Below are 13,985 nucleotides of genomic sequence, written 5' to 3'. Positions count from 1 at the left end.
TGTCCTTCACTCAAAAAGGAAAAAGAGATAACTCTTAAACTCAATTCAATTCATTTAGAATTTAATTTGATTCATAGGAAGAAAAAGGAGAAGATGCACATAGTGTGCTTCACATGTAGTGAGCGGGGATACTACCACACAAAATGCCCAAGGAAGGGAGCACTCAAGAAAATGGAGTGGATGAAGCAATGGAGGAAGTGAAAGAATCCATGTGGATGCTTGTATCAAGGGGGAGCTCTAATGGTAAGTAGAAAGGTAAACCCTAACTTAAATTTTAATTGAAGTTCTAGGGATATGCATGCTAGAAATAATAATGTCATTTATTTTCCCGTGCATAATTATGGCTTTAGATATAATGATAGGAATATAGTTAACATAGTTGATAACCCTAGAAAATTAAATTCAAAAGTTAAACCTAACAAAAAATAACCCACTTTGCCTAAGGAGAGGAAGGTGGTGGAAAATCTAGACATTAATCCCAAGAAGAGGAGACACATGCCTAAGAAGGTGAGTAGGTCTAGGAATGTCCATGGTGGACAAGTCAATTTTAGGGTTAGAAACATAGAATTGGAAAATCAAACCTTGAGGGAAAAGTTTGATAGGGTAGAAAAAGTCCTAAATAGATTTATTGTTGGATCTAAAGAACTTAATAAGATTTTAGGTAGTCAAAAATACAAAAGTGATAGATCATGTTTAGGATACTGATCATCATCTCTTAAGGCCAAAGAAAGGACACATGCAATGATTACATATACTAATGGCAAGGGAGAAATCTTTAAGGTCAAAGAAAAGATATAAGTAAGGGTTGCATATAACTATGGCAAGGAGAAGAAATTCAATGATAAGTCAACCAAGGATAAATCATCCAAGATTAAGGACAAGGAGAAATTAACCAAAAATAAGGTATCTAAGGTTAAGAGAATAAAGTGGTTAGGTCAATTATCACCCGATGTGCATCATAGTGGTCTAGCCATAATAAATGAGTCACCTAGGAAGGTAGCTAGAGTAAGAGCTCTAGGAAAGCTCAAATAGTCAATTTGGGACCCATGGTTAATGGATCTCAAGTGGACCTTTCTTGGGATTCTAGATGTGCCATAAAATGTGCCAAAGGGTTTAGAGATGGACTTGAGTCTCTAACCTTCTTGGTTGGCATAATTGGGATGAGATTCATGCATGAAAAATATGAAATAGGATTCATATTACATGAAAATTAGTTTTAGATATATAGATTCCATATAAACTAATGCTAGAGATGCATTATGGTTTAGTATGGGTAGATACATCAAAAGGGAGACAAAACTAGAACTTTAGGTCAAGGTTCAATTGAATCATTTAGATAGTTTTAGATTTTATATTATCTTGGGATCTGTGTTGAATTAATTTGTTATTCTATTTTTCCTAAGTAAAAAATGGTAAAACTGACTTCTTTACAAAATTTGAGAATATTTAGAGGTCTAGGAAATCTCTGGTGTATTTTTGAAATTGGGTTCAAAAATGGGTTTAGGTTGAAATTTTGGTGCCAATCGTCTGCTATCAGAAACCAGCCGACTGGTAATACTGTTCATCGAACACATAATGACTCTATGAGGTTGATTCAATAAGAGCAGTTGGCTAGGGACTATGCTAGTCAATTGAGACAGTTTGAAACTATTTTCAGTAATAGGAAATGACCAAAAGGATGGTATACATGTATGTAATATGGGGAATTAATACATGATGATTATGGTCATTAGAGGCTGGACTTTCTGCTAAGTGCATCGGCAACCACATTAGCTTTCCCCGGGTGGTAGCTAATAGTATAGTCATAATCCTTCAGGAACTCCATCCATCTCTCTATCAGAGATTAAGTTCCTTCTGAGTGAAAAGGTATTTGAGACGCTTATGATCAGTGAGAATCTCAAAAGTAATACCACAAACGTGATGCCGCCAAATCTTCAAAGAAAATATAATGGCGGCCAACTCCAGATCATGTATTGGGTAGTTTTTCTCATGCTCCTTCAACTGACGAGAAGCATAAGAGATTACCTTGCCGTGCTGCATCAGAACAGCACCCAAACCTTGAAGAGATGCGTCAGTGTAGAGTACGAAACCGTCATCTCTAGAAGGTAAAACCAAAATCGGTGCCGACACTAATCTCCGCTTCAACTCCTGAAAGCTTATCTCACAGGCTTCTGTCCAAGTGAACTTCACGCCTTTCCTGGTTAGGCGTGTCAGCGACATAGCAATGCGAGAGAAACCTTTGACGAAACGTCTGTAATATCCGGCCAATCCTAAGAAACTCCAGATCTCCTGAACTGATTTTGGCTGCTCCCAACTGGTGATAGCCTCGATCTTTTGAGGGTCTACTAAAATACCTCGACTGGAAACTACGTGACCTAGAAAGCCAACTTAGGGTAGCCAAAAAGTACACTTGCTGAACTTCGCATATAGACGATGTCGTCGAAGAGTTTCCAAAACTATGTGAAGATGTTGTGCATACTCCTCGAAATGCGAGTAGATCAAAATATCGTCGATGAAGACAACAACGAACTGATCTAGATACTCCAGAAAAATGTGGTTCATTAAATCCATAAACACCGCTGGAGCATTGGTAAGTCCAAATGATATAACCAAAAATTTATAATGTCCGTATCTAGTAAGAAATGTTGTCTTCTGAATATCAGATTCCTTAACTCTCAGCTGATGATATCCGGATCGCAGATCAATCTTAGAATATACTGATGTACCTTTGAGCTGATCAAATAAATCCTCGATCCGTGGTAAGGGGTACTTATTTCTGACGGTCACTGCATTCAGCTATCTGTAATCGATGCACAACCTCATAGTACCATTCTTTTTCTTGACAAATAATATCGGAGAACCCCAAGGAGAAACACTAGGACGAATAAATCCCCTGTCTAATAACTCCTGGAGTTGGACCTTTAGCTCGTCCAACTCTTTCGGTGTCATACGGTATGGTGCTTTCGATGTCGGCGCGGTTCCCGGAATCAGCTCAATAGCAAACTCCACTTGCCTTCTGGGAGGCAAGCTTGGTAACTCATCTGGAAATACTTCCGGATACTCTCAGACCACTGGAACGTCTGAGAGCTGAGTACTACTGCTGTCGTTAGTATTAATCAAAGACAAAAGAAATCCCTGACAGTCATGTGACAACAACTTCAGAGCCTGCATCGTAGAAATGATCGATATACTGTCGTCCCTGATGCCAGTTAAATCCCACGAGGGTTGGTTCGGATGTCAGAATGTGGCCACCCTCATCTACATTCAACCGTGGCATGATATGCAGACAGTCAATCCATGCCAAGGATAATATTGTTTAACTCGATCATTTCCAGTACTAATAAATCAACCATGAGTATCATGTTGCCAAAGTCTAACGGGCAACCTTTGACCTCCTAAGTGGCGTCCAATGTATCACCGGACGGTATGGAGACAGTCAGTCACTACGGTCTAAGTAAAACCGTACCACAGAAAATGGATCCGTCGGTCCGCTGCGCATCCTCCCTGGTAACCGTGTGAATTCGTCTAGTCTTTGGCCTACCATGCTCAGTGAATTAAATATCGGTGCCAAAACTTAACTTGGTAAGGGTCTGCTACAATACATTTCATTTGCTCCTAACCAAGATATGTTTTCAATGCATTATCAGAATGAGACATTTCAAGTGTCCGAGGTGCTAGTATTGGTCCCTAGCACAACTCTAAGTGGAGGAAGCCACTGAATTTAGTGGTTGTACTAATCACCAACCCTAGACTTAGGAGGAGGAGGAGGACTAGGCAAAGGAAGAGGAATCACATAACTCATGTAAGTGTGTTGTAGAGGAGGTAAGAAAGGGTAGGGAAAGTAAAGGAATGAATGGCGGAATCAAATACAAGAAGAAAAGGATATTTTAAGAAGTCTAACCGGTTATCCTTATGGAATAGTACAGGTACAAGCCCGTACCAAACAGACCCAAATGAATACATGGTCTATTATTCTAGATTTATATCATACTGTGGGAGTGGGTACGGCGGGTATGGTCGAGGTAGGTGCCTCTGAAATCGTCAGAGTCTAAGAGCCTGACACGCCCACAGTACCATGTGGAGTCTATCCCTAACCGATAGACTCGACCCCAGTAGACATCTTTGGCGACTCTGTCGCTAGGGATCCATCGTCCTCTTATGTGAACGTCCTGCACCACGTCTCGGAGCGGGAACATGTGCATTTTGCCTCATATCTGTTAAATTATGCCCCATATATTACTACAAGTATCAAAATAGAAAATTAAACATCATACCTATATGCCGTCTGGAGATGTTCTGTCGCTGTCAAGTCCTCAATTATGCCCTTTCCTTAACGAGATCAAATAATACCCTATACCTCGGAATTTCGAAATGAGAAAAATAACAGGCATCCGTACAAATCCGAAATAGAACTCCGAAACATGAAAATAATGGAAATCCATATAAATCTAAAAATACCCAGATTGACTCGCAAAATTGGGCTCTGATACCAAATAAATTGGTATCAGATTAATTCAAAAAAATCTAAAACGAAAAGCAAGTATCGTATACCTTGCTCTGATACTAAAAATATTGATATCAGATTATCTCGAAAATCTAAAACACGAAAAATCCGACATCGTAGCCAGCTCTTGAATTAGGTTTTGGTAGTTGAGTGAAACATAGATTGCCACTAGAATTGATTTAAGTATGGATTTAAATCTAAACGAATAATTGGGGTTAAGGAAACTAACCCTAGATGGCCGTTGAGTTATATTTAATTAGGGTTAAAAGGTTGGATCTAATCTAAGCTTCGGGTTAGATCCGATTTATTTAATTAACTGAGATCAACAAATAAAATTAGGGTTTCCTGGTTAATAGGAATTTTGATTAAGTTATTGGATATCTGCGAGCATGGCTTAATTATATGCTTGTTATTATAGGATTTTGATTCGAGACGAGCGTCTCGACATAGAGTCTATCTCGGAGACAATCTCCACTTTTTGAGGCGGGTACCTTGACTTATCTCTTTTGATAATGTCATGTTGATATGCTTAGTACATTATAGCCTCTAGTAATAATTATATTCGTCTTTATTTCGGTATGTCACTACATGATACCTGTTGCATGCTTTCATCTGTTTTGCATTTATGATTTATTATTGCCCTGATTATTTATGCTCATAGTGGTAGTGACATACCATGCCTTATGATATACTGGACTAGACATTTACCATGTCTGAAACGTATACCCAGAGTTCCTTATTTGATCCATGTATTTTCTTTGGGTACATATTTTATGGACATAGATATAGGCAGGATCTTCATGCTTAATGTCATGCATCATCTTGCATTATTGCATGCTGAGCGATTGGTAACCCCATTATTGTTGAGCTCATTGCCAGTTACATGGATCTGCACATGCAACCACTCATGAGTTAGTGGTATATTAGGCAGGGTGTGTGGTAGTTTGCCCTGTCAGTGCTCCGCTGGTCCACTCATGGGTAGCGTGATGCAGCGTGGTAGCACGTCAGGGATCCCTCCTCTGGACTGTTTCAGGGAGATGAGAGCATTGTGCTCCTCCACTAATGATTTGGGGTAGGAGGATAGGTGTACTCCGACAGCATCCTGTCCACTCGGTCACTCATCAGGAGCAGTGACGGCAGAGTGCACAGTTGTCATAGCCCTACCCACTCGGTCTCACCATCGTGTGTGAGATGGTTGACTGGTGTCAAGAGTGACCATGTCATTTGCATCATATGCATGATTGCATTTATTGCTTGTGTTTGTTGCACTTTGTTTGCTGCATATTTGGTGGATGCATATGATTGACATGCATACAGGAGACATGGTGTTTTCAGTCTGACGACCTTACTATTCTAATAGGAGGCCCTGGTGAGTACAGTTCTCTTCAGCTTTTTCTGTTCTACATTTTCAGCTTTTGTCTAGGAGACTGTACTCCATGATTATTACTATTAGTTATAATTTACTATACATGTCAACTTGGTATCCGCTGAGTGTTGGACTCACCCCCGTTGATATTATCTATTTCAGGTTGAGGTCGTCAGGAGGTTCCAGTCGCTAATCCCCTACCACTTTGCTTCGCGACGATTTTCTACTCTTTAGTCTTTAGGTTCCTTGTTACATTTCATATATATGTGTGTGATTTGTATGTTTGTACTCAAGGAGTTTTATCGAGTTTTTAGTCTACTACACTTCTTTTTTCCGCTATGTTAGTTTCTCTGTTGTGTTTTGCCTTTTCCGTTGTAGTAGTGGAGTAAGTAGTTTTCAAATATAAACTGCGTGGTTGTGTCAGCAGAGACTGATATATGGTTGTTTAGTTATATTTATTGTTATTGTTCTGGCCATGTTGGTCGAGGTATATGTGGTCCTGAGGGCATTGTAGTGAAGTTTCATATTGTCACCCGTACAGGGGAGATGCTGCCGAAATTTCTTCCGGCAGGGGCTACCTGGGGCGTGATAATTTATTTGGTATCAGAGTGACCTTACGACCGTGAGTGCGCTTGTGGCAGGAGCACCCAGGGCACCACCTAGCGAGGGAGATTTTTGTTGGGATTTTCGGGCCGCAAAAACCGCGTTTTTACGTTGCGAAAACCCCGAATCTCATGCCACCAGATCCGTGCGAAGTTTAAAAATTCGTGTACGAGTTTCTCTACTCCTAGATCTACATTAGATCTACAAGATCAGAAGGTATACCTTTGAAGCGATGCCCTTCGCTTAATCCCGCTCGTCCAAATGATGTCGGATCTCGAGAATGTCAAAGTAGACACTCCTCTATGTGTATCCACACGAACAAGGAGATGGAGAAAAGACACTAGAGTGTGTTAGCACCCTTTGTGGCTCTCGGCAATGGAGGAAGAGAGGGAGAGAAGAGAGCTTGAGGAAGAAGATGAGAGTTACACACAAAATGAAAAAACTCCTCTCTTGAATCATTGTGATCGGCCACATTAAGAGGTTAATAACCTCCATGGAATACCAAGAGTCACAACTCTTGGTAACTCCCATGAGGTGGCATCCCACTTAAGCAACCATGATGATGTGGAGCATCATCATTGGTCCACTCTTTGCCAACTCACCAATGAGGTGGCAAATGGTCAAGTCAAACTTGACTCTTCATCTTCCTCTCAAGTCAAGTCAAACTTGACCACTTCTCTCCTATGGTTGATCAAATCTAACCATTGGTTCAAGTCAATTTTAATTTAATGAATCTCTATTCATTAGATTAAATTGACTCAATGAGTCTAAGTCCAAAATTAGACTCATCTAACACATGAACCAAATTGAGTCCAACTCAATTAGCCTAATTTGGATTACTCTTAATCCAATTTGGTTCATCACATGGACCTAATCCTTTAGGTTCATCAAATGTACCTAATCTCCATCTAATTGCCCTTTGTGTGTGACCCTATAGGTTCTTATAACATTGGCAATGCTCCTAAACCCATTTAGAAGCATAAGTAATGAGCGGTATCTAGCAACACATCATTACTACCCAAGTTATAAGAATGTTGAGATCCAACATCACCTTGTGACTACTAATTGTGACTCTTCACAATATATGACAAGTGTCATTCTATTCTTGACATATAGATTGATCAATGTGAGACATAGACTGTGTTATCCTCTAATCAATCTAAATCTTGAATCCCAAGTAGACTCACTTAATCAAATGAGCTCAACATCTCATTTTGACTCATTTGGGCATGACTATTCACTTAGTGGTCTCACTCTATCAAGAATATCGATGTCTCTCCCGTTATATAGGAGGCATAGATCCCATCTACATCACTCACATCCCTCCGCATAATTTGTTACATACCTAGTAATCGCCTTTATAGTCCACCCAGTTACGGGTGACGTTTGACAAAGCCAAAGTATGTAACTCCTTATGTAGGGAACCATGGTGACTTCAGGTCCAAGGACTAATAGTCATACTAATAACCACATGAGAAAGTATATGACACTCATATATCCATGATACTTTCTCATGGCGGGTCATTCAGTATACATTCTCCAATGCATACCCATGTGTCAACTTGATATCTCTATATCCATGACTTGTGAGATCAAGTCATCGAGTTGACCTACATGCTAGTTTCGTCGCATTAACATTGTCCCTGAATGTTAATACTTGACTAGGAATGATTAGGAGTAGTGTTCCCTATATCATCTCACTATCAATTCAACCAATCGATTGATATAGGTAAAAACCTTCTACTCAAGGACGCTATTATACTTAGTTATTTGGCACCAATACAAGTAAGCATAATAACCATAAACAAATGTCTTTATATATATATAAGAATATGATACAACGAATCCATACAACAATCATCAAATGATTGACTCTAGGGCTCTAACTAACAATTTTGGGATTTGTCTGTGGTGTGATTCGTGGTTACACAACGAGGACATTGTGTCTTTAAGTGGGGGTGATTGTAATACCCTGGTTCTGAGATTCTGGTTAAGTATGGCTTAAAAGGTTAGATGATACTATCCATATCACCAAGGTGCACCTTCCTTTTCGGAAGCCCAAACTTAAGAATTGCAAAATTAAGCGTGCTTAGCTTGGAGTAATCTGAGGATGGGTGACCTCCTGCGAAGTTTTCCAGGGTGCGTGCGAGTGAGGACAAAGCACGCTGAAAGGATTTCCGGTGGTTTGTGGAGCTAGTCGTCAACCTGATGGGCAATTCTGGTGGCTTACAGCAGAAGAACTGACCACTCGTTTTGAATTTTCTTAATCGATGTTCTTTGTGCCATTATCGTATAGGTGAATGGTAAGATGATGATTTGGTTTAATTTGTTTAAATAGGATTAATATTTGACCATTAATTTACATTTAAGATGACGATTTGTATTCTCTAATAAATACATACTTTCTAATAATATACTAGAATAGAACACTAGTTATTGATATTAATTATATTAAGTTAAGATGACGTTTTTGTATTCTCTAGTCAATACTTACTTCCCAAGAATATATTGGAATAGAAGACTAGTTATTGATATTAATTATGTGTATACCATAGATTTGGGATTAACCTTTTAATTTAATTAAAAATAAATAAATCAAAACGTAGGACATATCAAACATAAAAAATTTGAATAAATTAAAACATAGCACTGATATAGTAAATTCTTGAACCCAAGAATTTAGAATAATAAGTTCTTCATTATTCGGAATAAAATAATCACTTAAAATAATGAAATAGATTATATTTGTTGAGAAATGTTAAATGATATGGAGATCATATTCATTTTGATCAATTGTATTGTTTCCTTGTATATTTTTATATGAAATTTTTGTATATGTGTTTCCAGATACTTTTTAATCATTTTATCTAATAGGAATAGTTCTACTAATTCTATGAATTTTTTTAGAACATTTTTCTCTTGAATATGGTTTTAAAAAATTTAAGATTGTTTAGTATTCCACTAATAAATAACCTAACATTCCATATATTTATTAAAAGAGAAATTTGATTATTTAGAATGAACATTTTATAATTTTAATAACATGCATTAAATGAAATACTTTATATTTATATTCTAGCCAGTCAAATTTTGATAGTTCAGATTTAATATAAAATGGACAGTGGATTTACTATTCCAAAAATTAATAATCGTCCGTGATTTATTTTCTTCGTATTGATCTTGGGATGAGTTAGCGGGGGCACTGAAGGCGAACATATTCACCTTATTGTCACAATGAACGTATGTATAATGTCCCCTCGGGACGGTGCAATAGTTAATACATAAAATGTTGTCATATGAAATATTGAAATTGAAACTCAACACGCCTGAGCATATCTTCTCTCGTACCTTGGTCACTTACACCAATAACTAATAGTCATCCGAAATTTATTTTTTTTCATATTAACCTAGAGACAAATTGATAAAGACATTGAGAGCGAATAAATTATCTTTTACCACATAAACATAGACATTATCAGATAGTCTACCCCAATTTTAATCATTCATTGGAACACTTGTAATTACAGATCGAGCCAGTTCAATTCTCATTTATCCTTGTTTAAAGTTGAGTGACTAATTAAACATTCAACATTTCGTATAATCTTTTGGGTAAATCCTAATAGTTAAAATCAGATCAATCAAAATTTAAATATAAAATATTTTATTATTACATACAATTTTAATAATTAAAAAATAAATATAAAAATTTTATTTTGACCCATCAAATTCTAACTATTTAACACTCTTAATTTTATTGTATTATTTCACCATTTCCCTCTGCAAATTGCAGTGGGAGCAGAAATTAATGCTCACCGTGCAACAGCTGCCTCTGGCCAATTGGCATGCTTCCTTCCTCCAATTGCCTTGTAAAAGTCTGTCCAAACCCTTCCATCATCTGACAGTTCAGTTCAAATCTTCATGTCGTCACACAAGTGTTTGATCCCCTCCCTTACTTCATCTTCCTCGATCGCCTCCCCCCTCCTCTCTCTCCATGTCCTCCGCTGCTCTCGTACCTCCTCGTATTAACTGCCCACAAATCACTGCCTCCTCTCTCTAGCTGCCTTCCCATTACTCACGTAGCCCTGTATTCTGCTCCACGCCACAGCATGCAGCCATTACTCCTCCATCACGTTATCTACCCTCTGCTATGCTATATCATATCTCTCACTTCTATTTTATTTTATTTTTAAAATTTTTAATTATAATGTAATTAATGACAATTACCATATGTATCCAGGCATATTTACTCACGCTGGCCTGCAGTCGATAAAGTTCTCTCTGTCTGCCTCTGCCCTTCACGCATCCGCTCCGGGTCTTGTCTCCAGGGACAAAGTCCCGTGGACGTCGTTCTCTCCGCCCAGCCCGCTCGGAACACCCACCACCGGGGCAGCTACGCCCCGCCTGACGGCTGCCAGACACGTCTCCGAGCAGACACGCGTCTTGGTTGCGCGTGCCCAGTTGGGTGCCCGCTGTCCTATTTTCGGCTCGGGATTGCGCCATACCTTCGGCATAGGCTTCTTCACGACAGTTCCACCAAGGTCAAACCAGTTACGTACAATGTTAAGGAGGAAACTTGAGCATTAGTCACTGCGTGTGGTACATTTGATAAGTCAATGCAGTGTTGTACATGTTCTGGACCACATGTGAAAATTTACCCGACCGATGGAATCGGGTCGGGTCGGGTCGGATCGGGTCGGACTAGAAATTAGAAGAACTCGAACTGGTTTGGCATGGGGGGCTGCTTACGGGAGTGGGAGCGGATCGGACCGGGCAGGACCGGCGGCCGGTGCGAGCGCATGAGCGCCAGGTTGATGCCCTTGAAGAAAGGGTGCGCCTTGACGTCCGCCGCGCCGCGCCGGGAGCCGAGGCGGGCGGTGGGGTCCTTAGCCAGCAGGCTGGCGATGAGATCCTTCGCCGCCGACGAGGAAGGGTCGGCCGTCGGGAAGGATAGCGGCTGCTTGACGATGTTGTGGAGAGTCTGCAGGTTGGTGGGCCCGGCGAAGGGAGTGCGCCCGTAGAGGAGCTCGTAGAGGAGGATGCCGTAGGCCCACCAGTCGACGGCGCTGCCGTGGGGCTGGCCTGCGGCGACCTCTGGCGCGACGTACTCGTGAGTACCCACGAAGGAGCACGACCGAGCGTCGACAGGCTCCGCGACGAAGCGCCAAGGGTCGGCCTTCGTGGCCATGTGGGGTGGCGGCCGGCGAGCGAGGAAGGGGAGGCAGGAGGGATCGGCGGGGAAGCGCTCGCCGTTTTCAGCGGCAGAGTGGCCCCTGTCCGCCGGGGTGGAGGTGGCGATGGGCTCGAGGGTGGGCGAGGAGGTGGACTCCAGGGAGAGGTCGAAGTCGGAGAGCATGATGTGGCCGTCGGAGCGGATGAGGATGTTCTCCGGCTTCAGGTCGCGGTAGACGATACCGAGCATGTGAAGATACTCTAGGGCGAGCAGCACCTCCGCCGCGTAGAACCTACGGCATTTCAATCAACAACGTCAAAGCCGGAACAGAGCCAAAAGGAAGCATCTTTCAGTTACAGCTGGTCAAATAGTTGGAAAGAAGGAATCTTTCCAGTTATGATTGAGATCGCCAAGTAGTCTCCGATCGAAGAGAAAGTTCAAAATTGTGTGAATTCCGTGAAGGTAATATGAAAAAGTTGGTGGAAGATGGGAAAAGGATTCGATTTCTAGTCGAAGAAAAGAGGTTCAGTGGAGCACCTGGTGGCGGCGACGGAGAAGCGTTGGCGGGGCTGGCGGTGGCGGAGCGTGTGAAGGTCTCCGCCGCTGCAGTATTCCATCACGACGCAGGAGTAATGCGGCGAAGCATCGAAGTCGGCGTAGAGAGTGGGGAGAAAGGGGTGATCGAGGATCCGGAGGATCCTCTTCTCCGTCGCCGCCCTATCGAGCTTCTTCTTCTTGGACAGCGCCAACTTGTCGACCACCTTCATCGCGTACGGGTGCGGCGAGGCCTCGTCGCGCAGGCGGCAGAGATAGACAGTTCCGATGTCGCCGCTGCCAATGCGGCGGAGGAGCTTGAAGTCCCGGGGGCCGAGATTGGCGGGAAGAGACCGACAACTAATCGCGGCCCAGGCCGGATCCGACGAGCGGTGCGGCTTGGATGGAAGCCGGGTCGGAGCACAGGGGCGAAGACCGGCGGGGAGCTCCACCGTCGCCTCCAGCGGCGCAGGTCCAGCAGTATCAAATGAAAAACGCGAGAAACTACTCCGGCTGTCGCCACTGCTGCTCATCGAGCTCTGGCTGGAGTTAATCACTTCCAGCCCGACGTCGCCATCGGAATCCAGCGCCAAATCCAACATCTCCGCCTCCCAAAACACCCCCGCAAGCTTCACCACATCAAATCGACACACCTTAGATAGCGAACAAGATATTGGAAAAGCATAAAAATCCAATCTTTTTCAACAGGATTGCACAGGAGAAACCGGAAAAAGGGGAAGGCCGCTTTGGATCTTTCTCCCGAATCAGACAGTGCGGGGCGCAATTGGCGACAAGCACAACGATGCTCGTCAACAAACGGGGCGATTCGCCGAGCAGACAGGGAAATCCCAGGAGCAGTGAAGATCGTCAGCGATTCTATTCGCTGTGCTACTCGCCAATGGAAACGGTGGGGGAACAGGAAGCAACAAGGGAATCAAAGAGTTAGGAACCGTCGGGTCTCACTCACTCCTCGTCCCTTCTCGCTGCCATTCCATTATCCGACACCGAGCGCTGCAGGCAAGAACCAGAAACGCTAGCTGCAGTTCTTGCTCTCCGCCCCACCAAAAGAATCAGCGACTTTTCGCCAACAAAGCAACAGCGAGGAGGCTAACAATCTCTACTTGAAATACGGTCCGCCATTAGAGCACCTTCTATGGTTGCCCTATCTCTCCATTCAGGCTCAGCTCCCTGCCCAGGGAGGGAGACAGCTGAGCTTATTTATACCGGTGGCTAACCAAACAATATATCGGCCCCCGTGCCGGTTTAGAAATGGAATCGATTTGACGTTTCCCGTTACAGTTAATGCCCGAGTTAACGGTTGCAGTTTATTACGTTTGCTCGTAAACGGCTGACTCGGCACGTGCGGAGGTGGTGAGTTCAGAGTACAGGGGTAAGTTTCTTCGGAGGAAAAAAATCTATTTTACATAAAAGGACTTATATGTTAAAAAAGTATTTTATCTTTTTTTTTATTTAAAAAATATTTGTTAATCATATTGGACCAATATTGTTGTATTGGCAATTGATCAAAAAACATGCACTTAAGTCTTAAGTTGTTGATTTTCTGAAAGGTATATTTAATTTTTAAATTTTACAAATTGACGCATTTATTTTATTTTATCCATACTACCAGTCATTATGATGTTAGAATAGTATAATTATGATGCTAATTTTTAAAAAGCACAACACTACTATACATTATGGTGTTTATTTTAAAATTAATACAACAAATGTTGATTTTTTAAATGCATAGCCATTGCACCATAATGATCATGAAGAGAATAAAATGAAAAATAAATCCATCTGGTGAG

At 41.7% G+C, this 13,985-nt stretch overlaps 1 protein-coding gene across 2 annotated transcripts; it reads right to left on the bottom strand.

The window, feature by feature from the left end:
• Window positions 1-11,033: 11,033 nt before the first annotated feature.
• LOC121967257 (protein kinase PINOID-like) lies at window positions 11,034-13,382 on the bottom strand. Of its 2 annotated transcripts, XM_042517360.1 has the most exons (3): window positions 12,903-13,382; window positions 12,181-12,806; window positions 11,034-11,935 (listed from the first exon to the last, which is right to left on the bottom strand). In XM_042517360.1, exons 2-3 carry the CDS (start codon window positions 12,777-12,779, stop codon window positions 11,179-11,181), a joined length of 1,356 nt encoding a protein of 451 aa, XP_042373294.1. In that variant the 5' UTR covers window positions 12,780-12,806; window positions 12,903-13,382; the 3' UTR covers window positions 11,034-11,178. The 2 variants fall into 2 exon arrangements, with proteins under 2 accessions (XP_042373294.1, XP_042373293.1); XM_042517359.1 differs by having other exon boundaries at window positions 12,181-13,382.
• Window positions 13,383-13,985: the final 603 nt, after the last annotated feature.

Source organism: Zingiber officinale, chromosome 3B (genome assembly GCF_018446385.1).
Source record: "Zingiber officinale cultivar Zhangliang chromosome 3B, Zo_v1.1, whole genome shotgun sequence".
NCBI lineage: Eukaryota > Viridiplantae > Streptophyta > Magnoliopsida > Zingiberales > Zingiberaceae > Zingiber > Zingiber officinale.
This window is presented reverse-complemented; position numbering and strand designations above follow the sequence as displayed.